We start from the raw sequence: 25,933 nt of genomic DNA, 5'->3' as shown, positions 1-25,933 counted from the left end.
GGTAAAAAAATTTAAATACTTCTTTGTGTGTTTGTATGTAGAGACTACTGGACTTGATTCACAGCCAAGTCAACAGCATCTCTTTCTCTCATACAAACACATTAACAGAACACAGAGGAAATCCAAATTAATAGGACAAAGCAATCAGCTTTTAGCATCGTTAGTGAATCAGACGTGGAATGTGCTAAAGTGCCCCCGAAGGAGGCTAGACTGACAGTTTTAGACAGCAGCCTATTTTGCCATTTTTTCACTTTTTTTAAGTGTGGGGCAGAGCATATGCTTGCAACAAGGCATCAAATACTCCATGAATACGTACTATAGACTTATTTCAACCTTAGCACAGAATAATTCCCACAACTTTTGAACAAGAAATTGCCATTACTCTTCCAATTACTTTTCCAAATGCTCAGATTACTAGATAACGAAATAAAAAGACCTACAGACAAAACCCATGTTTTTTTATCATGCTCTGGTCAATTTTGTGTCCATACCATGTTTTCTGTCAGACAAGTGAAAGGAAAACATGTAAAACACATTTTAGCATTTCATTTCATTTAATGCACTTTATGTATTTGTAATCTTTATATATTTGTAATCTATATCTTTAGATTTCAATTACAATATATATGTCTAATGGCTGTTTTCTCAAAATTACATTTTTCCCCTCATGACAAGGTGCAGTTGCACTAACAGTAGCACATACAGAAAACTTTCCAGTTTTTTCCAATCAAAGGTGTTTTTTTTGTTGTTTTTTTTTACAGTGGGCTTTGTAAATACATCACTCACCTGATTTCTATAACATTTTATTCCTAAAAATGGTGAAATGTCTTTTTTTCTGGCCGTTGACAATATCCCCCTCTGCAATACCAATACCTGCAATACCTTTAAGTATTATGATATTTTTTATTTCAAAATTTAAGCTATTCACTGGTGGTGTCTTCCCCTAAATAACTCTACAGAGACTGCACCCACAGATACACCAAGAGAATCCAAAAGAGGAAACTCCTAGCCCATGACAAATTTTACAACTAAAAGTGACTTAAATTTCCCTGATATTTCAAGCTTTGTAAGACCGTGGGAAACCTTGAAACGAGAGCCACGGTTAACCACATGCATGTGACAATGTCACAACAGCTTCAGCTCTATGCATAATTCACAATTGAAGATGGCAAGCAGAGATAATGCACGAAGCCGCACATGAGTGTAAACAGCCGTGTGTTACCTTGGGCAGCTCTCTCAGCTGGTTGGCGTCCAGGAGCAGCTCCTCCAGACTGCGGTTGTAGCGGTAGATCTCGTCGGGCACCGCAGTGAGCGAGCAGTGCCGCTTATCCACGGACTCAACGTGACGGTTACACCGCCACAGCGGGATACACTTCAGCATGTCCCGGAGCACTCAGCCCCTCCGCATCGGGGACTCACTCAAGCAGCCAAACGACGGTGTACAGGCTGGTCCTGGCTCGTATAGCTCCCCGGCCTCTATCCACCAAAACCAGTCAAATAAAAGCCCCTGTGGGAACGGTTCTCCTGCAAATGTCCACTTACTCCAGTGACAGCACGGGACATCCGGAGGATCAATCCAGTCAGCCTCCCATTTAATATCTCCTTATACAAAGGCCGAGTTACCCAGCAGATTCACAGTTTGGTTCAAGATAAGCCGAGTGAAGTCAATAAAACACACATTTTATGTGCCGTGCACAGTTTTGCAGTGTAATTTAAACAGCTCCTCGTCGAAATACACGGGATTATGTCGCACGGAATGAGTGACTCTGTGTTAGCATGGAGAGGAAGCGGAGATTAAATATGCCAGACCCGTTGGTTCATGTCTCGCGCCCTTTTATCTCACATGTTTTGTCTTGTAATAATAAAATGAGGTCTAATAATCAAACTACATCTTGTCCGTGAGGCTGCTGTACACACGAGAGTATGCTACAGCTAACGTCAACTGATTAGCCAGCTGCAGAGCGCTAACAGTCAAAACAAAACACACCAGCCCGCCTCTAAACAAAGACAAAACAACTCGAAACTACTTACAGACGCGTGAGTCGCTGAGATGTGTGAGATATGCGAGCGGCTGTTATGATAAGATCACATACACAGCAGCAACAGGCTGCAGCAGGCCGGGTGTGTGTGTGTGTTTGTGTATTGGGGATGGGGGGGTTGATCTCCGCCGCTCCAGATAAACTCCGCCGGCTGTGCTCCCCTACCGCCCGTCCTGATATCGAGTCCGGACTGATCCGTCACCAGCCCCTCTGTCCTCCTCATACAGGTTGTCAATCCTGGGACGCGCTCGACGCTCCTCCTGGACTTGATCTGCTCCTGTAGGTGAGTGTGTGGAGGGTGTCCCGAGTGAAGTCAGGCTTCAGGAGCGGATCCAGTCCCAGCTCCGCCTCAGTGTTGTGAGTCTCTCTGAGCTCTTCTCTCACGGCACCCAGCAGCGAGAGACTCATCCGGATGGCGACCTCTAGGAGTCTGGAGGAGGAGAGGAGAGGAGCGATCAAGGGCCGCTAATGCACGTGCGCCGCCCCGCGGAAAAGACCGTGTGGTTGGACCTGTTTTTGTATTACCACATAAATCTACTTTGGTGTGTGTGTGTGGTTCTGAGACCTTTTGACTTGAACTTTTGCCCCCTCATTGTCCCAAAACTATTCAAAGCGCCCACAAGTTGGCTCCAGTAGTTCCTTTAGTATTTCTGCTGCGTGTGAGACCATGCTGCTGTGACCAAACTCTTTAATCTTTAGCAGAAACCTGAAGTGCTGACTGCTGATTTATTGAAAATAATAATTTTGTGTCCCAAATGATTCAAGATTCTGATATGTACTCTTGATTATAATATTTTAATTAACCATCAGACTTTTTAAACTCTGTAAGGCTTTCCTTTTCTACTTAAATATAACTTAATAGCTTTACGTCAAAAGGTTATATATCTAGGTGTATAGATTTTGAAGCAGTTTTTTAAGTGTGAAACACTTTCATAAAACCTGTTAAGTTTGAAGCCATTTTACCTTTAAATACATTTCTAAAGCTCCGAGTTGAAGGTTTTGGGATTGATTGAGTGCTATGTAGTTGCACAAGAGCTGCTGTGGTTGTTAGGGTGTAATTGTATATTTGTCCAATTATTCTTACCTAAAATATTGACGTTTAATTTACAGATTTCTCACTTAAAAAGGTCCTTAAGTCTTACCATTTGGTGCAGTAATACACTAACACACGCTGTATGTAACACTACACTTTGAAAGCATTGTATGTAAATGAGTTATGACCAAGCAGCCGCCTGGGTTGGCTTTTAACACTTTGAACATTCTAGAGCAGAGGAACTCTGAATTATAAGGATTTAATCTTACACTCATCTCAAGAAAACAGCCAGGGATGAGAAATATCCCCACTAAACACAAAAGCATACAGGGTTTTTAATAGAAGCATTAACATGCTAAAAACATGCACTTTAGCATGTTTCAACCCTTGGTCAAAACGTTTATCCTAGTTTGATAAGTGATACTCTACATAGTATCTGTTTACTTCGTTTTAATTTCATAATTTGGTACACAAAAAGGCAAATGCTAATTTTGTGCAGAAAATGCTAAAGTCCAAACATTTCCTGCTATTAAATCACCAGCAATTATTTCTAGTTAAACTTTTATGTTCTACTGTGCATATAATGGTGTATGACGTACATCAGGGAAGTGCCTTAAGCCTCATCCAACCACCCATATTAAAGACTGGGAGAACACTGCATGTTAGAGAAATTTATTGTTTTGGTAAAGCCAGAACCAATGTCACCAACACAATGTTTAGGGTCTGAACACAATGTCAGTGGAGAAAAAGTTGCCATTTGTAAAAAAAAGTAGGATGGGAAAGGTGAAAATTTATTTTTCTTCAAAATTACAAAACAAAACCCTGCAAATAATAATGATAATAAAAAAAAAAAAGAACAGTAAATCTTTCACAGTAGGTGACAAAGTAAATGTGTGAGGAGGATGTTTTATTGTCCTAAACTAAATCCCACCATTGGGATTTTTCCAATAATATTATTACGAGCAACATCAATAAAAAAATAATTACAAGTTTCAAAGAGGCCCGGATCTCAAGCAGCAGTGATGAAAGCTGAGTGAGTTTGAGTGCCAAGAGACAAGACCAGTGGCTATTTCAGGACAGTCTTATGCGGAGAGGTCACTGTTATTAAAACGCTCTTGATCATAAAACTCGGCCACAACCTTGCGACCTGCAAACCAGCGGTTGTTGAGAGCTTGGATGGCCTTGTTCATTTCATCAGCATCAGAGAACTCCACAAAGATCTTCACTATTATCTCAGCATCGTCATCCTCACCCTGTCGTTCCTGGTATATGATAACCCGATTAACAGCACCATACTTCCCACATTCCTCCATCACTTCACCTTCCAGGTCATCGTCAATGTCCTCTGGGCCCACCATATTGCGCAGCACCATAATTGTTGACTGCACATGGGCAAAAAGAGGTAGAAAAAAATGGGGTAAACTGACATGATATATTACAGGGATAGTTGACTGAAAAAAATTAATTGTCAATTTATTCACCCTGAAGTTTTTCCAAATATGTACAAGTTTCTTTTTTTTTGTTGAACTCCAAATATTTTTAATAATGTTAGTAACCAAACAGCTGAAGGTCCCTATTGACTTCCACAGTATGAGGAACAATATACTATGGAAGCCAATGACGACCAGAAACTATCATTAGTTACCATGTTACCAACATTATTCAAAATACATTTTGTGTTCAACAGGAGCAATGAATTCCTACAGGTTTGGAACAACATTAGGGTGATAAAATAACAAGGATTTCAGTTTTGGGTGACTAATTTAATAGTCTTTAATGACATTTCCGAACTTGGCTTCTTTGCAGAAACTTGATTTGTTCATTTAATGTTTGTTGACAGTTGTCAAAAATTAGATAAATGAAACTTTTTTTTTTTTTTAATTATTGCTCTTAACTTACTCTTAGGACTTTGACCAATTTGCAATTGTCTCTCTAATATTTAACATCCAAACGATGCAATGCGGTCTAACCTTCGACTGCATGACTGTTTGTTTTCCTCCACTTGCACTGACGCTTAGCTGCTCCAGTTCACGGTCCTGTCCATTTCCGACTGGTGCACTCTGATCCTCAGTCCGCCTGCGGTCTTCCTCTCTCTTGACCTCTGAATGTGTTTGTGCTGCAGATGTTGGTGTTCCTGCAGACGCAGATGTGACGGGTGGGGATGCTAGTACTGGGTTGACCAAACCAACCTGAGGGACTACAGGTAGAGTGGGGCGAGCAGGTGTCACACCTATCAAATTAATAACAAAGAGACGAGTTATTCAGATAACGTCATTTTTTTCATTTTACAGATATATATATATAAAAAAAGTTATATATAAAAAAGTTTTATTTTTATATATAAATATATATATAAATATATATATATATATATATATATATATATATATATATATATATATATATATATATATATATACATATATACATATATATATATATACACACACACACACACACACACACACACACACACACACACACACACACACATATACACAAACATACATATTTATCAATGCTAACATTTGTGTTTTGACGGCGGTGCGGTAGTGTTTTGATGGCGGTGCAGTAGTGTTTGTGTTTAGAAAGCGGTGCGGTAGTGTTTTGATGGCGGTGCGGTGGTGTTTTGATGGCAGTGTTTGATGCCGGTGCGGTAGTGTTTTCATGGCGGTGTATTTGATGGGGGTGCGGTGGCGTTTTGATGGCAATGTTTGATGGCGGTGCGGTAGTGTTTTCATGGCGGTGTGTTTGATGGGGGTGCGGTGGCGTTTTTGATGGCGATGTGTTTTGATGGCGGTGCGGTAGTGTTTTGATGGCGGTGTGTTTGATGGCGGTGCGGTAGTGTTTTCATGGCGGTGTGTTTGATGGGGGTGCGGTGGCGTTTTTGATGGCGATGTGTTTGATGGCTGTGTGTTTGATGGCGGTGCGGTAGTGTTTTCATGGCGGTGTGTTTGATGGGGGTGCGGTGGCGTTTTGATGGCGGTGTGTTTGATGGGGGTGCGGTAGCGTTTTTGATGGCAGTGTGGTAGTGCGGTAGTGTTTTGATGGCGGTGTGTTTGATGGGGGTACGGTAGCGTTTTTGATGGCAGTGCAGTAGTGTTTTGATGCCGATGTGTTTGATGGCGGTGCGGTAGTGTTTTGATGGCGATTTGTTTGATGGCGGTGCGGTAGTGTTTTCATGGCGGTGTGTTTGATGGGGGTGTGGTAGCAGTTTTGATGGCGGTGCGGTAGAGTTTTGATGGCAATGTGTTTGATGGCAGTGCGGTAGTGTTTTGATGGCAATGTGTTTGATGGCAGTGTGGAAGCAGTTTTGATGGCGGTGCGGTAGTGTTTTGATGGCGGTGCGGTGGTGTTTTGATGGCAGTGTTTGATGCCGGTGCGGTAGTGTTTTCATGGCGGTGTATTTGATGGGGGTGCGGTGGCGTTTTGATGGCAATGTTTGATGGCGGTGCGGTAGTGTTTTCATGGCGGTGTATTTGATGGGGGCGCGGTGGCGTTTTGATGGCGATGTGTTTTGATGGCGGTGCGGTAGTGTTTTGATGGCGGTGTGTTTGATGGCGGTGCGGTAGTGTTTTCATGGCGGTGTGTTTGATGGGGGTGCGGTGGCGTTTTTGATGGCGATGTGTTTGATGGCGGTGCGGTAGTGTTTTGATGGCTGTGTGTTTGATGGCGGTGCGGTAGTGTTTTCATGGCGGTGTGTTTGATGGGGGTGCGGTGGCGTTTTGATGGCGATGTGTTTGATAGCGGTGCCTTAGTGTTTTGATGGCGGTGTGTTTGATGGGGGTGCGGTAGCGTTTTTGATGGCAGTGTGGTAGTGCGGTAGTGTTTTGATGGCGGTGTGTTTGATGGCAGTGCGGTAGTGTTTTCATGGCGGTGTGTTTGATGGGGGTGCGGTGGCGTTTTTGATGGCGATGTGTTTGATGGCGGTGCGGTAGTGTTTTGATGGCTGTGTGTTTGATGGCGGTGCGGTAGTGTTTTCATGGCGGTGTGTTTGATGGGGGTGCGGTGGCGTTTTGATGGCGATGTGTTTGATGGCGGTGCCTTAGTGTTTTGATGGCGGTGTGTTTGATGGGGGTGCGGTAGCGTTTTTGATGGCAGTGTGGTAGTGCGGTAGTGTTTTGATGGCGGTGTGTTTGATGGGGGTACGGTAGCGTTTTTGATGGCGGTGCAGTAGTGTTTTGATGGCGATGTGTTTGATGGCGGTGCGGTAGTGTTTTGATGGCGATTTGTTTGATGGCGGTGCGGTAGTGTTTTCATGGCGGTGTGTTTGATGGGGGTGTGGTAGCAGTTTTGATGGCGGTGCGGTAGAGTTTTGATGGCAATGTGTTTGATGGCAGTGCGGTAGTGTTTTGATGGCAATGTGTTTGATGGCAGTGTGGAAGCAGTTTTGATGGCGGTGCGGTAGTGTTTTGATGGCAATGTGTTTGATGGCGGTGCAGTAGTGTTTTGATGGCGGTTCGGTAGTGTTTTGATGGCAATGTGTTTGATGGCAGTGCGGTAGTGTTTTGATGGCGGTGCGGTAGTGTTTTGATGGCGGTGCGGTAGTGTTTTGATGGCAATGTGTTTGATGGCAGTGCGGTAGTGTTTTGATGGCAATGTGTTTGATGGCAGTGCGGTAGTGTTTTGATGGCGGTGCGGTAGTGTTTTGATGGCAATGTGTTTGATGGCAGTGCGGCAGTGTTTTGATGGCAGTGTGGTAGCAGTTTTGATGGCGGTGCGGTAGCAGTTTTGATGGCGGTGCGGTAGTGTTTTGATGGCAATGTGTTTGATGGCGGTGCGGTAGTGTTTTGATGGCAATGTGTTTGATGGCAGTGCGGTAGTGTTTTGATGGCGGTGCGGTAGTGTTTTGATGGCGGTGCGGTAGTGTTTTGATGGCAATGTGTTTGATGGCAGTGCGGCAGTGTTTTGATGGCGGTGCGGTAGCAGTTTTGATGGCGGTGCGGTAGTGTTTTGATGGCGGTGCGGTAGTGCTTTGATGGCAATGTGTTTGATGGCGGTGCGGTAGTGTTTTGATGGCGGTACGGTAGTGTTTTGATGCACAGTGTTGTCTCTCGGTGTCGGTTTTGAGAGGTGAGCAGCAGAGAAGCATCACTTTCAGCTGAGCCGTACAAAACAGCGTTTCCGAGCACTTCACTACTGTACATGCATGTTGATTTTATCAGACTATGTCGCGATGAGGTTAACATTTATTAATGGGTCATGTTTTGTCACTATTTAGGGTGGAATTTTTCTACCATATTCACTCATGACAGTAAAATAGGGCTTTCTAAGTCAATATACTGCAGAAGCCCATTTCCTCTCTCAATCTGTAGAAAATGTGGTTTACACCCACTCATACAATTGAATGAACTTTTTTTATATATATACAGTCATATACCGTGAAACTGGTATAATTTAGATAAATACTGTGATATTAATTTTGGTGTGAAGTGATTCGTTACAAGAAAACGTTTTGGTATTACAGTACTGATCCACAGCAATAGAGCAGCTCTAAATTAAAGATGAAGTATATGAACAGTGAAAGTAACAAAAGTTTGTAGAATACATGTTAATGGGCATAATTAAGTGTTAAAACAACTGAACGAAATATATATTTGTTAAATTAAAACAAAGATTATTTGGTTTATTTAGGCAGTATTTTTAAAAATCACAAATTGTGAAAATACAGGTATTGGTACTACGTAATAGTAAGTACCAATAAAGTATCTATATCGGCCTAGTTCTGCAAAAGTACTATAGGTGCATCCCTAATTGATGGCACAAGAATATTTAAGCTGGTTTGAACAGATGCATTAACAGCTGTTCTCTCAAATAAATGTTATGTAAAATGTTAATCACACTAAACAATCATCTTGATGTTAACAGGCTCTCAGGAATTTAAGATTTCAATTCAAACTGCATTGAGCTTCAAAGATGTGTTCAGAGATTTCTGCAGACCTGTGATGATGCCAGGGGCCTGGGCAGCCAGTACGGCCTGTGGAAGTCCCATTTGCTGACTGAGAATGTGTGCTGGTGAAGCGAGAGAACCCAGCACTGTTGCTCCAACAACAGCCTCCTGCAACAGCATCAAAACAAAGTGACAACTTGTTGAAAATGTGAAATTACAGTTTCCATGTCAACGTGAAATCCCTGATTTCAAATCCTCATCTGGTAAACAAACTGACACCATTATGACAACATATGCATAACACAGCTGTAATTGCATCAGCACCTCAACAACAATTTCTCTGAAAACTACCAAATCTCAGATATACCAGTTTTTTCCTATAATAGTATTAAACTAGTGTTCAACTTGATCTAAGGTTTAGCTCTCACCTGGGCAGTGATCCTGGCGGTCGCAGCAGCAGCAGCCACAGCTGCGGCAGGAGGCAGACCTCCAGGGGTTGTAGGTGTCAACAGAGGTATGGGAGGAGTAACAGCCTTCCCCACTCTTAAATACTGACCTCCAAGGTCAAATAGGTTCATAGATGAGACTGCATCCAGCGATGACTGAGGCTTTTCATATTCTACCCATGGTGAAATGGAGAAAATGGTTCCTCAATCTAGGCTTACAATAAGTTTTCATATCTCACATTTCTGGAAGCTTTAGGAATCGGTTTACACATTTGATTCTTGCATTACTCTTGCATACTTCAGCTTGCCATGTCTATAAGTAAAAAGCATGGCACAACTTAGTGAACTTCACTTTAAATATCTGGATCTGGAAAGACATCTCTAACAAATGATGCTGGAACTCTTGAAACGAATCGTAAGTTGCTCAAAAGTACAACATACAGCAATGACTCATTCTCCATAGGGTTTACAGTGCTTTTCTAGACGGCTCACCAATAAATCCATAGCCCTTGTGCTTTCCTGTGGTGGGTTCCCGTGCCAGCATACAACTTTTAATCTTTCCGAAGGCCTCAAAGACACTCTTAATGTCGTCATCAGATAGATCTGGGTGGATACAGGCTACATAGATTCGGTTGTAGGCACGTGCCTCCTCTGCCAGTTGGTCGATGATAGGCTGCGCCTGTCCAATGTTACTTGGCCGCCCCACCTACAGTACACATACCAGCACAGGTGCCACTAAGTGTAAGTGTTTGAAGGAATGAGTGTGTGCTAGTGTATGTAAATGCTTAGTGGTATAAAAAAGAAAAAAAAAAGAAAAAACCTGACCCAGTCTGCAAAGAGACTCAAGTACAGTAAAAGTTAATATATACTGCAGCTCAGCCCTTTAACTAATAAACTTATCAAAAGACCTTTTCTCCAAGATAGCTATTTGCATACAAGTAAAATGTACATTTAAATTAAATGTATGCATTTAGCAGACGCTTTTATCCAAAGTGCATTTAGGCTATCAATTTTCACTTGTGTGTTCCCAGGGAATCGAACCCCCAACCTTGCGCTTGATAGAAACCCAAGGTTTCGAATATATAAGTCTTCTTTACAATCTCATGCCACAATAAAATCTAAACATAAGTGAAAAATGTATTCATGACAGTACTTTAATATTAGCTAATTCTAGCCTATAGCCATTGTACTGGTCACTGTAAGAGCATGGATGAGTTCGAGAACAAAAAACAAAAAAAAAAGTTGACTAATGTGTCTGTGATTGTTTAAAAAACAGTTTTTTGGATTGGTGGTATCTGTGCTGCAGGTGGGGCGGCCAGGCAAACACCAGCCAGGCGCAGCCCATCATCAGCACATCCCGGACAGAGAAGAGCAGGCCTCAAACAAACGCTCCCTCTGCAGCTCCTAGAGAAACGGAGCTCCGAAAACAAACAGTGTGACAGTGTGGAAGCATGGCATTGCATACACTCACATTCAGGTTAGAGGACAGATATGCACATAAAGACAAGAGTTACTCAGGTAACACACACACACAGATACTGGCAGACCTAGATTAAGTCTGCTTACAGCTTCTCTGAGTCAAGCACACACAAAAGCAACAAAACAGAAAAAATAACTCCCTGTCAGTGAGCTGTAAAAAAGGGAGTTTAAGAATGATTGTCCAGTTTTTAACCCACCTTAATGTTCCTTCCACCCAGCATAACAGAGTTCATCTGCTCCAAAGCCAGCTGAGCTGCTTCAGGAAGCTCATACTCCACAAAGGCAAAGCCCTGAGACAGAGTTATGAATGTGGACAAGGTTTACATGCTTCCTACTTATATATACATTTTCTACAAATGCCGCTTTGTGCGTGTTCAAAAAATAAAAAAATTAAAGAAGAGCTTTAGAGATCGAGATGATCATCAAAAATGAACAGATGTTTTGTTGGTTGTTGTAGGATACACACACAAAACCTCCATGTTTATGCTTCTAGCCAAAAAGGGGCATTATACAGCCTGGTATAATAAATTATCTGTGTGGTATTTTCAACTAAAACTTCACAAGCACATTCGGAGGACACCGGAGACTTACATCTTGTAAAGGAGCATAAAATTAATTTGAAAAACTTTGGACAGAAATAGACTCAGACCTGGCTCATAGCATACCTTGTGTTTCATGGTGACAGAGTCCCAAGACATATCAATGCTCTTAATGGGACCAAAGGGGGCGAAGGCCTGCCGTATGGTATCTTCCCCCAGCTCATAATAAATGGAGCCCACATACACACGGCACATGATGGCTAGAGCTCGCTGCCTCTGTGCGGCCACCTGGTGGTCATGAAAGGAAGAGACAACAATAGTGAAGATTAGCCTCTGAACAAGAAAATGAAGGGGGTAAAAAAAAAAACACACAAAGCACCAAAGACAATGAGATCAAATATAGCAAGGGACTGAATTTTTTTTTAGCTTCTGTTTTAATACTACTTCCCACTTCTTTTGGTCCTCTATACTTACTCATTATTTACATCACTTACCATTAACGACAAACACAGCAAGGTAAATTAGGAACATGTGGCACAGCCCCTTCTGACCATTTTGAGAGTGCTGCTTGCATGTTTCTAAATTAGTGTGAGTGCTTGCAGACTAAAACATGTACCCCCAGTTTCACAGACATGGCTTAAGGCTAGTCCCAGACTAAAATGCATGTGTAAGCGGTCGCAACTGAAAATATCTTGATCTGACTTATCTTAAAATGTCAGTTCCATTGTTCTGTTTCAAGATGCACATATGTAACATTTCCTTCTAAGGCATTTTAATAAGAGCTGCTTAAATATCTCAATTTAAGTAAGGCCTAGTCCTGGTTTAAGCTAAGCCCGTCTGTGAAACCGGGACATAGAGTTATAACTGACTGAATTCTGCCAAAGAATACTGATAGCCTAAATAGCTAACATGTGAAAGTAACCCCTTAGCACAACTAAATACCCTGGATAATGAGCTGAGGTGAAATCAGTTCTCTTTTCATGAGGTGAGCTTTTGGACTTACATATCAGATCACGGTTGAGGGAGAATCAGCACAAATCTAACACATGTATCATAGTTTAATTATTACTTATCATTCAAGTTTTGGATTGCATGTCAGCCACATGACGAAAGTATACGATTACACACAAGGTTTAAAGTTTAGGCAGATTCAATTTGGATTGTCGTAGTGACCGCTAACCCTCTTTTACAGCAGACAAAGATGACATTTAAACAACACAGCATATTCACAAAGGAGAAATGGATCATCCACTCCATTCACAACACACAATGCCCACAAGATTTCTTAAGACAAATGGATCTTCAGGTAGAAAAATAAACTTCAATCAATGAGCAGTGACATGAGGGTGCACACACAGGTGTCCATGCAATGATTCAGAATGGCAAATATGAAATAGACAGTCAGTAAATGAAGAATGTCCTGTGTAATGGTCATACTAAAAGCCCTCCACCCTGTTCCTGTAATTTAAAACATCTTCTATGGCATTCATTAACACTGAAAATGTGCAGTCAGTTCATGTTATGTCATCTTGCATCCTGTTTAATAAAATGGGTGACCAAACTCAAACGTCATTCACAACAAAGCCATGTCTACTTTTTAAATATGCTGCTGCAAATGTCTAGGTTATCAGGCCAATGGCGGTTAAAGAAGGGTAACGGTCATTATGCCAAAACGCGTACAGAAGGTAAATAAAAGTTAATCTATTGACCGATTGTAAAGATGAGAGAGGATCTCCAAAGCCCATTGTCACTGCTGCCATCTGAAACACAGTAAAGATGGAAAAGTGCTGAAAAAGGTTAGATATCTATTTTATCCTTTGCAGACAGACATAATATTCCAGACAGTTTTTCTGACTGGTCAATGCCTCCGAATTCAACTTTAAACTGTGCCCACCTCTTAAAAACACCACTTAATTTGACTGAAGACCTGAAACATTTCACAAGGCAACAGAGATACTAATAGGTATAACTTTCAACAAACTACGGTAGGCTGCTCAGATTATCCATCTGTTCACAGAGGCAAGAAATAAACTAAGCACTGATTGTGTAGGTTTCCTTTGGATAACTCATCTGCTGTTGACTCTTCGGACATCATGATGTCTGCTTTGGTAGTGCAGTACATAATGTGTCCAATTTCTAGATTTAAAGATTTTGATCAAACAGAAACACACTTAAACTAGGCATTGTAGTAACAAGCATGAATACCAGAAAAAGACCTCAACCAAACTGGCAGAGAGGTAGGGCATATAAAATAATACAGGAGTTATTCCAGTGGCGTGTTCCAGTCTAATCTTAACGCTAATTGGACCAAATAAAAAGAGCATTTCACAAGACTTGAGATGTGTGAAGAAAAAAAAAAAGGAAAAACAAAAAAAGTGACACCCTGACCACCTAGGTGTAAAAACGTACAATTATCAATGGGAATTTAAGGCTCACAGATTTGTCCTTACAGATATCAGTTTAAACAGACAGATCATTTGAAATCTCCTGCATTTTCTTAAATCTCTAATGTACAATTAAAAGACTATCACACAATATTAGTAAAATATAATTTGCAAGTATGAAAGATCAGTTCCATTTTTGCAGACTTGCGTCAGTCATTTCAGCATTATAAATCCTACACCTTAACATGACACAATGTAGTTTCAGTCACACTACTGGTTTGACAATCAAATATTTCAATTCTGTAAATTCTCTCAAATAAGAAAGCAACATTTACATTGTATCACATCAAAAGCATTCTGAATGATCAGCTCATAATGTTGGCTCACCTGCAGGTTTGTGAGCTGCTGCTGCTGGTGGGCGATGGTCTGTTTCACTAAAACACTCTTGATGCTCTGTTCCATGGCATACTTCTTAGCCTAAAAGAGAGAGAGGGGCTATTAACACAGGCTATTTAGTTTATATCAACATAAGGACACTATTTTACCCAATATTCATGGACTACATAATTGAGTGCTTATTACAATGCGAATGAAGCCACGTTTCCACCAAAGGAACTTTACCCAGGAACTAGGGACTTTGGGCTGGTACTCCGTGTTTTTTCACTGCAGGAAACAGGATCTAAATAAAGTTCCGGGTAAAACACCTCTCAAAAAGTCTCTGCTGGCGAGGTGGTACTTTTTCAAATGTCCGGAACTTTCGGGGGGCGGGCCTTGGGCTCTAAACCTGCTGATTGGTTGAGTTCAAGCAGCATTGTGATTTCTACCACCATTTATTCGGATCATTTTCAAAATAATACTTTTACTTTGTCATAAAATGCAGTTTTAAAAGTATTTCAGGCAAGAATGTAGTTGTTTAAAACTCAAATCTGCAGTGTATTTATAAAGACAGAGCCTATTGTCAGAGACCATCAGTTCCACCTGAAAAGTGGGATCTCAGTGCTCCTGTATCCCCCGAGAGCAGTCTCACCTCGGCTAGTCCTTCTGACATTTGCCGCTGGCTCTGATGTCTCTTTAGTGGTTAAACCAAAAAAAAACATTTTGGGTAAATCTCACAGGTGATCTTTGGTCTTTATTCAATTTATCTATACATGTTAAAATGAAAATAGAGGAAATTTATATATTTTGTTTCATTGTAATGTAGGCGGTCTATATAAATATTTCCTTGAACTACATTTCTGCAGCTATTAATAGGTTTAAATGAAAACTAAAGGAGGCAGTGGTATTTGATATATTTCGTCTTATTGTAAACATACAGTGAGGAAAATTGCAGTAGCCAAGGTGAGCAGACTGATGTTATCAAGTACGCTGCTGTTAACAGAATTTTACCGGACTTGCGTCGTCCAGTCTGCGTGAGTTCACACTCCCGAGTCGAACTCACAAAGTCCGAACTACCGAGGATGCAAGTCCAAAATATGCATACTTTGGATTGAAAAATGCGCGCAGACGTCACCAGACTATTTGCCTAATCTTCACGGTACTTTAGACTATGGCTGCACAATGTGTCGTTTAAGCATCGATACCGCGATGTACGAATCCACGATAGTCACATCGCAGGATGTGCGATGTAGGCTGTTGTAGTTGATCCGTTATTCATTAACTGTACGGGCCAGCTGCTTCCGGCCCTTGAGGAATGTGATTCGCGGAGAGCGTGCAAGAGAGAGAGAGAGAGAGAGAGAAAGAGCAAGCCTCGGCCGCATGCTCACCGTCTTCAAATAACACGAGCGCTGTCTTGCTCTCTCTCCCTCGCGCATATTAATCAATTGACACGATGGTAAAATGAGAATGTAAGTGTGCTCACCCCATTTTTGTAAGAAAAAATTTGATTAGAATTCATATCGCAATATATATAGCAGAAAAATAAAATATTGCAATGTCATTTTTTTCCCCAATATCGTGCAGCCCTACTTTAGACTGCAGTGGAAATGCAGTAAGCAACAGGTCTGGGGGGAAAATAGTTCCTGGTACAATTGTTCCGGCTAATTTCGGTAGAGATGCAGCATTAGTTAGCTTTAATTCTCTTCTAACAGTCACAGAGACTGATTGCTGGTTGGTCAGGTTTGGTAAAAAAAAAAAAATAAAAAAATAACATTTTAATACACTAATCTTATTTATGGAAAAGCATCCATCCTGTGGCTTTGACTTTTAATTAAGAATCTATTTTAAGATGGAGCTGTGGCACAGCACTAGCACACATGCTCTTGACACACTGGAGCAGATGACGCAGGTTGGCGTTCAGCCCATTACCTGTACTGATCCCATTCCCCCCCTCTCTCCACTACCAGGGATTGAAATTATATGTTCCTGAAAAGTAATCTGTGCGACTCCAAAAAATATTTGGGAGCATTTGTGCTAGTACAAATAATTGTTGTGGTGCGACCGATCTTCATTTCTCTGCAACACATTCGCAAATTACTACAAATTACTATCGACAACAGAGACGCCACGTGACAGAGAGCTAACTCTGGAGTCAGAACTGACCAGTTTTTGTTTTATTTCAGCCAATTTCTGTTCTGGACTTGAACAAACTGCATTGTAATAATTCCACACAAATGACATTTAGGAAAATTATATCAATGTAATATTACAGAGACACTGAAGATGGATGTTAAGAGAAAGAATGTTAAGAAAATACTGTAGCAGGCAAAACAAGCTCACTGATTACAAGGGGTGTAAGAAAACAGATACACGGGAGTATCGCAATATTTTGTTTGGCAATATTGTATCGATTCTCAAAAATGGAATATCAATATTTAAAAAAATTAATAAGTCAAGATTCATGGCAGTTGTTTAGTTTTGAGTTTATATCCCGATCACTAATGGTCTTAACCTCCAAAATCCAGAGTGAAAGGAAATACTAGCATCAAGGCACGCTACTAATGTTAATATAGCATTAATATAGTTTTCTGCTAGTGATAGAGGAAATAATTATCCCAGTTTTTATTTTTTTTTCGGTGTACAAAGCTGAAATTTGCTGTCATTTGGGCTTTTTTTTTGGTAACGTCTACCACAGGAGGAAGAGGCTCTCGCGTGGCTGCAGCTTTCTCTCATTTTGGGGGCGTTTTGTGGAGTTGGGGCAGTGCTCGTGTCGCTGTCTCTGTGATTCCACGCAGAACATAGATACAAATTGATCCTGTAAGCACTTTATTTTCTATTGATATTAAGCAGATGTAATTATTTTGCTTAAATCAAAATGTTATGGCATTGTATGTTACAATTGTAAACTTAAACTGTGAACCTTTAAAGTAGGGTATAAAAAATATATATGGTATTTTAATTTTTTAAAAAATGTATACGTGTATATATTTAACTAAAGGATCCTGCAGGCACTTTATTTTCCCCATTTACTCGTACGACAAAAAGTGGTTCAATAACGTTGAATGTTACAGGGACTGATTACCGCAAATGCAGATCCCACTGTGTACTGGTTGAATAATTTTTATTACCATATTTTTCGGACTATAAGTCGCATCTGAGTACAAGTTGCATCAGTCCAAAAATACACCATGACGGAAAAAAAAAAAAAACATACCGTATTTTCTGGACAAGTCACACTTTTTTTCATAGTTTGGCTGGTCCTGCGACTTGTAGTCAGGTGCGACTTATTTATCAAAATTAATTTGACATGAACAGAGACAAATGAACCAAGAGAAATGAATCGATAGAAAACATTACCGTCTCCATCTGCGAGAGGGCCTGCTCAGCGCTCCTGACTTATAGTCCAGTGCGACATATATATGTTTTTTCCTCATCATGACGTATTTTTGGACTGATGCGACTTATACCCCGGTGCGACTTAATAGTCCGAAAAATAAGGTATATAAGTCGCACTGGTCACATTTATTTAGACCCAAGAACCAAGAGAAAACATGACCGTCTACAGCCGCAAGAGGGCGCTCTATGCTGCTCAGTGGTAGACTACAGGAGTAATGAGCAGCATAGAGCGCCCTCTGGCGGCTGTAGACTAATTTTCTCTTGGTTCATTTCTCTTAGTTCATATCAAATTAATTTTGATAAATAAGTCGCACCTGACTACAAGTTGCAGGACATGCCAAACTATGAAAAAAAGTGTGACTTGTAGTCCGGAAAATACGGTACTAAGGTCTGCATTTAGTGGGGTGTTCTTAATGACGGCTTTGCTAAAAATATATCCCATTCCTAAAACAAGAAATATCCCAATAAATCATCTTTGCTTAAAGTATCACAATGTATCGCAACATATTGTATCACAACCCCTGTATCGCGATACATATCACATCACCAGATTCTTGGGAATACACAGCCCTACAGAATTAGCCATGAAAGATCGATGCATTGCTACCAAGAAATGCCGGGCAGTGTGTGGCAAATAATTCAGGATCAGGTTAAATTGTTGAAGCTTTTAATTATCAGGGTGTTGCCAACTGACTGGCAGTTGTGATGATCCTTAATATTCAACGGGGACTCCTAAATTTTTGTTGGTGATCCTAGCTTCTTGAAAATAATTCCCGCCTAAAGAAATTTGAATGGTTGTGGGTTGGGTCTCTGGCTGTCCGACATGCAGTGTGAAAGGGGCTTAACAAAGATATGAAAGTCTAAGACAAACCTAAAAGATAAGACTATAAAACTTTACTATTACCTTTTGTAGCGCCTCCTGTTGCTCTGGAGTAAGAGGCGGTAATACAAGCTTGGCACCTGTGCCTTGTCCATTCTCCATCATCAGACCTTTGCCTCACTGAAAAAGCAATTCAACGAACATGAAAAAAAGACAGCACATGTTCAAGTGTTTGCAGACCAGAAATTCTTGCAAATCAGTATCCACACATCTGAATTTGACATCTTCAATTTATAGCTTGCCCAAAACAAACACATCAAAAAATAAATACATATTTATCAAAACCAAATGCATGTAAATTATACACTAAGGAAAGATTATGCAGCTTACCTATGAGGCGAACCGTATTATGACGACCAGGATTGTGAAGCCTTGGAGACTTGCTGGCAATGCTCTCACAATTTTACTATGATCTGTGGTTCATGGAAATGCACATAGCATAATAATTTAAAACCATGGTCCAAGTGCAATGACAAGAAGCTGTGGATAGCTGACTTTCTTCCATGAAACACAAAAGGGGAAAGGCAGAAGGACAGCCTCAGTCACCATTTATCTCCTTTTGTGTTCCCAAGGAGAAAGTCAGTAACACAGATTTGTAAAAACAAATAAAAAGTAACGATACAATTTTAGGGGAAACTACGCCTTTAAGCAATTGCTGGTCATTACCATATCTCCAGCAGCATCACTACATTGTCTTTCCTGACAATAGCATTATGCTAAAATACTGTACCGACTTCGTGTTCACTCTAACTTTCTACTAGATTATTTCCCCTGCAAGGTGCAAACTGGTCCAATTAGAATAAGTCATGAACCTATTTCACAAGCCAATATAGTATTCATACTGAAACATTTGTTAATTTAAAAACCTTACTAAAAAATCAGGATAACCGAACTCACAGGAACCTCTATTTGCGTTTAGGTTTTTCTGCCATTTTCGACTAAGCGTACACAAAATATCAACACTAAACTGAACTGGGAGTTTTATCATCTTCAAAATAGCTGTATATCAACAAAGAGGTTAGAGACACGCAGTGGCGCGCTTGTGCTGGCACATTAAACCAGCAGCGGTGCTAGCCGACTTAAAGCTGTAAAATACAATGATTTAAGCAAGCCAGAGCAGAATTCATGGCCTTACTATCTACACGCGTCTCAAACAAACTGTAGCCGTTTTCGAATATGAGGTAAATCCCACATAAACCAGAAAACGCACAGCAACATGCTGCTAGCATTAGCCTAGTTAGCAACGAACAGAAGCTAACGAGCTTTCACGGAGGCCTCGTGTACACACGACTGGAGATGCATTGAAACGGTAAGACGTACAATTAGACGAAATTCACCCAATGTTAACTATAACCACTGAGATGTTTAAAAAAACAGTCCTATTTTGAAGTAAACATGTACGGTAATCATCATTACCGCAGTGTTCCGCGTTACCGCCATGTAGTGATCCACACTGAAGACTCCGCAGCACTAAAGAAACACATCAGACCTGGAGCGAGCGGCGCGCGCCTTCCGCCGGATCGCTCGGGTCACGTGGTCTAGAGCAGCCGTTTGCCCTGACGTCACTGTCGCTGGATCAGGCCGAACACTAGGAGTACATTGTTTAGACTTATCACCTTTGAAAATAGTTTTTACATTTGAAATGTTTACGTATTTATTTGCTTATTTATGTGGAAATTTTGATTCTCGTAGAAGAAAGACAGATATTTGAGCCATGACACGCCCCCTGCAGGCTTTATATCTCAAACCAGCGGAATACACTTCAGCTGCCTTTCTCTCCAGTCTTGTAAAAAGGTAAAAAACATAGAGATAGTAAAGAAACTTCTTCTTCTCTGATGCAACAGCAATCGTTTTACAATTTAAGCATACTGCCTCCACCAGGCTCAGGCTGAGCTCAAAATTAGAACAAATTTAGAGACACTGCTCTGTCAAGAGTACTTCTAGATTTAAGATCTGTTTTTATTTTTCTGGATTACTGTAAAATAAGACATTTGTACGTTTAGTTACATTCATATAACACTGACACATAGGTATGTACACACAAGCTATTAAAGTAAACATAATCAGGAACAGAAACAGGAGCTGGAGGCTTTGCACTGTCATTATGCAGATGTTGAGATCCAGAAGCAGATGGTGTATAAACAATAAACAATTCCAGTATTTGGTTGTTCGGTTTAAACATTTATTCCTTTTAAAATCACAGTTTTTAGGTGAACTCCTGGCAGAAGTGTCCCGTATCTAGATCAAGGGTTAGGGTAAACCAGCAGGTTTAGGAGAACTCGCAGAAACAATACTCGTAATGCGGAAGTAGGAAGTAAATATACAAAACAATTTCACTTTTAGGACTACGATGTCAACTGGACCTGTGTATACTTCGTGTCCGCTCACTTTTGCTTTTAATGCCATAAATTTGTATTGACGTCGAATAGAAAGCTTAAGTGATAACTCTCCCAGTGTACTCTGGGCACTAACGTTAACAGCTTCACCTTTAAATACGTTTTTTTATTTGTGCTTTAAGTCGACAAATGCATTGCGATTAAAATGTAAGGCTACTGTAAGAGACCGGTGAATATTTGCTTCTTTGCGGGGGTAGGAGAATCCACACCTGCTTCAGACACAGGTAATGTGTTTTAGTACTTGACCGACACTAACAGTACCTGACATGGATGTCCTTCTGGCGGCGATAGAGATCCTGACGGACCCATCTTCCCAACAGGAGCACTGTGAGCCATTCAGCCTGTCCCGATTATTAAGAAATCACATGCTCAGTTGATAACACGTGGGTATGCAACATGTTTGTATCTCATTGTATTGTATAGTGATTGAGACGAATGAAGATGAGCCAGATCCAAGCACACCATCTTGTGATCACCCCAGTGTGTGTGGCATTAGTGTGGATTTGAAAAAAGGTGATGGTGTTGAGGATGGGGAAGCCTCTCACATCTCTCCAGCCAACCAAGGTTCAACCAAACAAGGTAAAACTGCAAAGTAAGAAATCTGTGCTTACATAGAGACCATGTTGGTGAATGAAGTCACATTTAGTTTGGCTAGCCACAATTAATATGTGCAGTGGATCAACTTGGACGTGGACTTCATAGATTATACAGTATAATAAATAATTGGATATTACTTTGTATAGTTAAGCATAGCATCGAAATTCCATGACTGCATTTATTTGTTTATTTATTTGTTTGTTTTTTACATTGTTAAAAAACAGACTTTATATTGATCATAGAATCGTGAAATAAATTTATAACAGTTTCTTTGGGAAAAAACAGTAGAACAAATTATTAATAACAAGAACTGAAAATTCAGCTTTGCCATCACAGCAGTAAATTACATTGTATAAATATATTCATATTAGAAAACATTATCTCTCTCTCTCTCTCTCTCTCTGTGTGTGTGTGTGTGTGTGTGTGTGTGTGAAAAATGTACAGACCCCAGCCTTTTGATCTGTACTGTATAGTGATAACCGTAGTTTAATAATAATAGTAAACAAACATTTAAATAAATGAACTCAAGTCAGTGGTTCTCAACTAGTTGTGCTTCAGGACTCAGATTTCCAAAAGTAAAAATATAAAAACAACTAATATATTACTAACCAGCTAACTAAATAATAAAATGTATTGATATTAACAAACTACATAGGTCTAACAAAATACTACATGACTAACATGATCATAGCTGAACAGGATTAAAAAAAAAACAAATCATAAACAACAACAGAACAGTGATTTACTGACCCGGTGGGCTAAATGATATGTTTGAATTAGCCAAAAAAATTTATAATAAAAAAAAAAAAATTCCTTAAAGTTTGATTGGACACGCAATCTCTGCTGTCAGCAAGAAAAAGATGATGTCTGTGATCATATCAGACCTGCAGACATTTTAGAGAAACTGTATTGTTAATCAACTGATCATTTATGTCAGTGATAAATGGTTAATGCATTCTTGTCAGACAAGGCAAGGCAAGTTTATTTATGTAGCACATTTCGTACACAACCGAAAGTTAAATAATCATGGAGAACAAAAATATATATTTTTTTTAAACTTTGGAAATGATTTAAAAATATACTTTTTTTATATTAATTTAAAGAAATAGAAAATGATTTTACATAAAATACAGTGCAAAATACAGTGTTAAATAAAAGTAACAATTTATTTTTTGAAATCTTTTGTGCATTTGAAATCTTTTGTGCAATTTTGAATGCTTACGTGCATTAAAAGGGAGGAACTGCCTTATTTTAAGCGATTTGTTGTCAAGTCCAATTCAATTTTAAAATAAATATTAAAATGTTGTATTATTCAGATTACATTCACTGCATGCTACATGTCTAATGTCATTTTTTTTTTCATTTTCAGAAACTGGTAAGAGGAAAAGGAGTTGCTCAAAAAAGAGCTCAAAAACAGGAGTTCGCTCTAACAAATCAAATCACCATTGCTTCAAATGCGGGCAAAGCTTCAAAACGTCTGTTCACTTTAAAAGACATAAACTAGTTCATTCAGGAGAGAGGCCTCATGGTTGTCCTGAATGCGACAAGAGGTTCATTACGCTCCCTGAACTCAAAGTACATCTGCGTGTTCACTCAGGAGAAAAACCCTACCACTGTTCTGAATGTGGAAAGAGCTTTGCTCAGTCAGGGTCATTTTCCAATCACCGCAGGCTTCATAGAAATGAAAAACCCCATCACTGCCCTGAGTGTAACAAGCGTTTCCAGCAACTTATAGATCTACGAATTCACCAAAGGATTCATACGGGAGAGAAGCCGTACATGTGCTCACAATGCTGGAAGGCCTTTACTACATCCGGAGCATTACGAATTCATCTACGAACCCACACTGGTGAAAAACCTTACGAGTGCAAAGAATGCGGGAAGACGTTCTGCCAGCTAGGTGGACTTAAAGTTCACAGACGTGTTCATTCAGGAGAGAGGCCTTACGTTTGCTCCGTGTGCGAGAAGCGCTTCAAGGGACATGCCAATTTGATCACACACAAGCGCATTCACACTGGAGAAAAGCCTTATCGGTGCACCGTATGCAACAAGACGTTCACCGACAGCAGGAGGCTGAAAGAGCACCAGCCACCTCAGTCAGTAGAGAAACAGTTCCGGTGCGGCGTGTGCAGTGAAGCTTTCGGCGCTTTCTGTCAGCTTAAAGAACACCAGCAGTGTCACAAAGGAGAGAAGCACCATCGCTGTACTGAGTGCGGAAAGGCCTTCACGCATTTATATTTACTGAGGAGTCACCAGCGTGCACACTCCGATGAGAGACCATATTCCTGCGCTGAATGTGGAAAGGGCTTCCGCCGGTCATTTGACCTGAAAATGCACCTGAACACTCACAGTGAGACACGGCCTCATCTTTGCTCGGAGTGTGGAAAGAGCTTCCGCAGGGCTGCAGAGCTTAGGATACATCTGAGAGTTCATACGGGAGAAAAGCCTTATCCCTGCTCCGTCTGCGGCATGGGCTTCAAACAGACATCACAACTCAAAGTGCATGAGCGCACTCACACAGGAGAAAGGCCTTTCCTCTGCACGGACTGTGGGAAGACCTTCAAAGACAAGAGAAGCCTGCTAACACACCAGAGAGTGCACCATAAATAAAGAAATTCTTCTATTATAATATATATTTGGAATATGCAGTGTATTATTGAGGGTTGAAAGCACTTTGGCCACAACAGGGACATTTTAACATGCTGATGATCACATTACAGTATGCTCTATACTACTCTAGGGTATATTGGTACCTAAGACCCTACTGGGTAAATGCAAATTAGTGAAGATTTTATTCTTGCTTATGTCTTAAACTGTCCACTCAAAGATGTTTTGGGGAGTATGTTCAGGAATATCATACATCTTGTTCATTATTTATAGCTGTCTGACCTTCCTTTGAAGAGTTATTGCTTATGAATTTCCAGGGTTTTTATGCAGTATTTGAATTTAATATAACTTAATGATTTCTATTTATCTAGTATATGTGATCCTGGACCACAAAACCAGTTATAAGTCACTGGGGTATATTTGTAGCAATAGCCATCGTTTGCTTAGTTATTTGCATTGCTAAGAAATTATTTGGACAAATTTAAAAGGTGATTTTCTCAGTATTTTGATATTTTTGCACCATCAGATTCCAGATTTTCAAATAGTTGCATCTCGGCCAAATATTTTCAGATATTTGTAAATCTAATAAACCATACATCAAGGGAAATCAGCTTTCAGATGATGTACTGTATAAATCTCGATTTAAAAAAATTGATCCTTATGACAGGTTTTGTGGTCCAGGGTCACATATAATGTATTTTCTTGTCTTATTCTAATAGTTAAATCATGCTCAAATTAAACTAAATACTTTATTTTAAGTTTGTATAAGTTTTCCACGTTATAGAACAGGTTTTTTAATCACATACCTTCACACAAATAAATTCTCTTTCGTTTATAAAAGTAAAGGATACTTTTTTACCAAACAGACCCACAAGGAAGGACAGGCATTTAAAACATGACAAGCTTAGACTTCAAAATTCAAGAGGAACACATTATGACAATAAGAGCAGCTTCATGTATAACAGTGATACCAGTATTTGTCTCGTGTACATAAGCATATTTAAAAAAAATATTGCTATGCTTTTTCTATTTCACATGTTATAAATACAATCTGTAAGAAAAAACAAAAACAAAAAAAACAATCCTTTTTAATTGATGTGTGTCATTAATGTGTGCTGACCTTAATGTATTCATTCATGATATTTTTTGGGGAAGCATAAACAATCACATAAAACTAAGCAACAGCGATGCACATGTTGCAATGCCAGCAATGAACAACTCTTAAAAGAACAATTTTTTTAGTGTGAAGAACATTTCAATAATCTAAAGAACCCTTTCCCATTTATAAAGAACCTTTTGTTCAATGTATGTTAAAAGTTCTTCACGGAACTAGATAGCAATGAAGAACCTTTATTTTCAAGAGTGTATGAAAACAGATGAAGAGTTTGCCTATATGCCACTTTTAGCTTAGAGACGGGATGCTATATAGATGAGCTGTTTTACAGTTCAAGATCAACCAAAAGAGGGCAGTATATACATTTGAATGCATTGACCATCACTCACCTAAAGGTTTTTAAATGATGTTACTTAAAGGGATAGTTCACCCAAACATTTTAATTCTGTCATCATTCACTCACCCTTGTGTTGTTCCAAACCTGTATGAGTTGCTTTCTTATGTTGAACATAAAAGAAGATATTTTGAAGATTGCTGGTAATCAAACAGTTGGTGGTTCCCATTGACTTCCATAGTATTTATTTTCCTATATACATGTTTGGAATGACATGAGGGTGAGTAAATTTTCATTTTTGGGTGAACTATCCCTTTAATACCTCAGGATCAAATCTACCTCTAAGCACAGTGTTACATTTAAGTAAATATTAATAGTTATTAGTACCTCTTTTGTACAAAATGTGTAGAATTTAAAATGAAAT

At 39.8% G+C, this 25,933-nt stretch overlaps 3 protein-coding genes across 19 annotated transcripts in view; 1 reads left to right on the top strand and 2 right to left on the bottom strand.

Moving 5' to 3' along the window:
- LOC113051674 (protein scribble homolog) overlaps positions 1 to 2,524 on the bottom strand; it is a 75,477-nt gene extending 72,953 nt beyond the window's left edge. For 5 of the 16 annotated variants that reach the window (XM_026215607.1, XM_026215614.1, XM_026215610.1 and 2 more), the window contains exon 1: positions 1,223 to 2,523. In XM_026215607.1, coding sequence (XP_026071392.1) covers positions 1,223 to 1,381 — 159 coding nt within the window. In that variant the 5' untranslated portion in view covers positions 1,382 to 2,523. Of the gene's footprint in view, positions 1 to 1,222 lie in introns of all 16 variants that reach the window. The other 11 variants (XM_026215613.1, XM_026215618.1, XM_026215620.1 and 8 more) reach the window with 5 other exon arrangements.
- A 1,204-nt stretch (positions 2,525 to 3,728) lies between these two features.
- Positions 3,729 to 20,015, bottom strand: LOC113051677 (poly(U)-binding-splicing factor PUF60-B). 2 transcript variants are annotated; one of them, XM_026215624.1, is made up of 12 exons: positions 19,878 to 20,015; positions 18,792 to 18,874; positions 18,486 to 18,581; positions 14,198 to 14,287; positions 13,136 to 13,186; positions 11,553 to 11,714; positions 11,085 to 11,177; positions 9,901 to 10,114; positions 9,391 to 9,581; positions 9,013 to 9,130; positions 5,043 to 5,302; positions 3,729 to 4,454 (listed from the first exon to the last, which is right to left on the bottom strand). In XM_026215624.1, exons 3-12 carry the CDS (start codon positions 18,564 to 18,566, stop codon positions 4,155 to 4,157), a joined length of 1,560 nt encoding a protein of 519 aa, XP_026071409.1. In that variant the 5' UTR covers positions 18,567 to 18,581; positions 18,792 to 18,874; positions 19,878 to 20,015; the 3' UTR covers positions 3,729 to 4,154. The 2 variants fall into 2 exon arrangements, with proteins under 2 accessions (XP_026071409.1, XP_026071410.1); XM_026215625.1 differs by lacking the exon at positions 13,136 to 13,186.
- Positions 19,999 to 24,545, top strand: LOC113051678 (zinc finger protein 501). The gene is made up of 5 exons (XM_026215627.1): positions 19,999 to 20,055; positions 20,154 to 20,255; positions 21,055 to 21,184; positions 21,281 to 21,436; positions 22,824 to 24,545. The coding sequence occupies exons 3-5, from the start codon at positions 21,124 to 21,126 to the stop codon at positions 24,062 to 24,064; spliced, it is 1,458 nt and encodes a 485-aa protein (XP_026071412.1). The 5' UTR covers positions 19,999 to 20,055; positions 20,154 to 20,255; positions 21,055 to 21,123; the 3' UTR covers positions 24,065 to 24,545.
- The last annotated feature ends 1,388 nt before the right edge of the window (positions 24,546 to 25,933 follow it).

Source organism: Carassius auratus, chromosome 32 (assembly GCF_003368295.1).
Source record: "Carassius auratus strain Wakin chromosome 32, ASM336829v1, whole genome shotgun sequence".
NCBI lineage: Eukaryota > Metazoa > Chordata > Actinopteri > Cypriniformes > Cyprinidae > Carassius > Carassius auratus.
Note: the sequence above shows the minus strand (reverse complement) of the source record. Positions and strands in the feature narration are given on the sequence as shown.

Coding starts and splice junctions, on each gene's coding strand:
- LOC113051678 (XM_026215627.1), top strand. CDS start 21,124: ATGGATGTCCTTCTGGCGGCGATAGAGATCCTGACGGACCCATCTTCC. Junction 21,185..21,280: donor ATCTTCCCAACAGGAGCACT/GTGAGCCATTCA, acceptor TGTATTGTATAG/TGATTGAGACGAATGAAGAT. Junction 21,437..22,823: donor CCAAGGTTCAACCAAACAAG/GTAAAACTGCAA, acceptor TTTCATTTTCAG/AAACTGGTAAGAGGAAAAGG.
- LOC113051677 (XM_026215624.1), bottom strand. CDS start 18,566: ATGATGGAGAATGGACAAGGCACAGGTGCCAAGCTTGTATTACCGCCT. Junction 9,582..9,900: donor CAAGGGCTATGGATTTATTG/GTGAGCCGTCTA, acceptor CACCATGGGTAG/AATATGAAAAGCCTCAGTCA. Junction 9,131..9,390: donor CCGCCAGGATCACTGCCCAG/GTGAGAGCTAAA, acceptor ATGCTGTTGCAG/GAGGCTGTTGTTGGAGCAAC.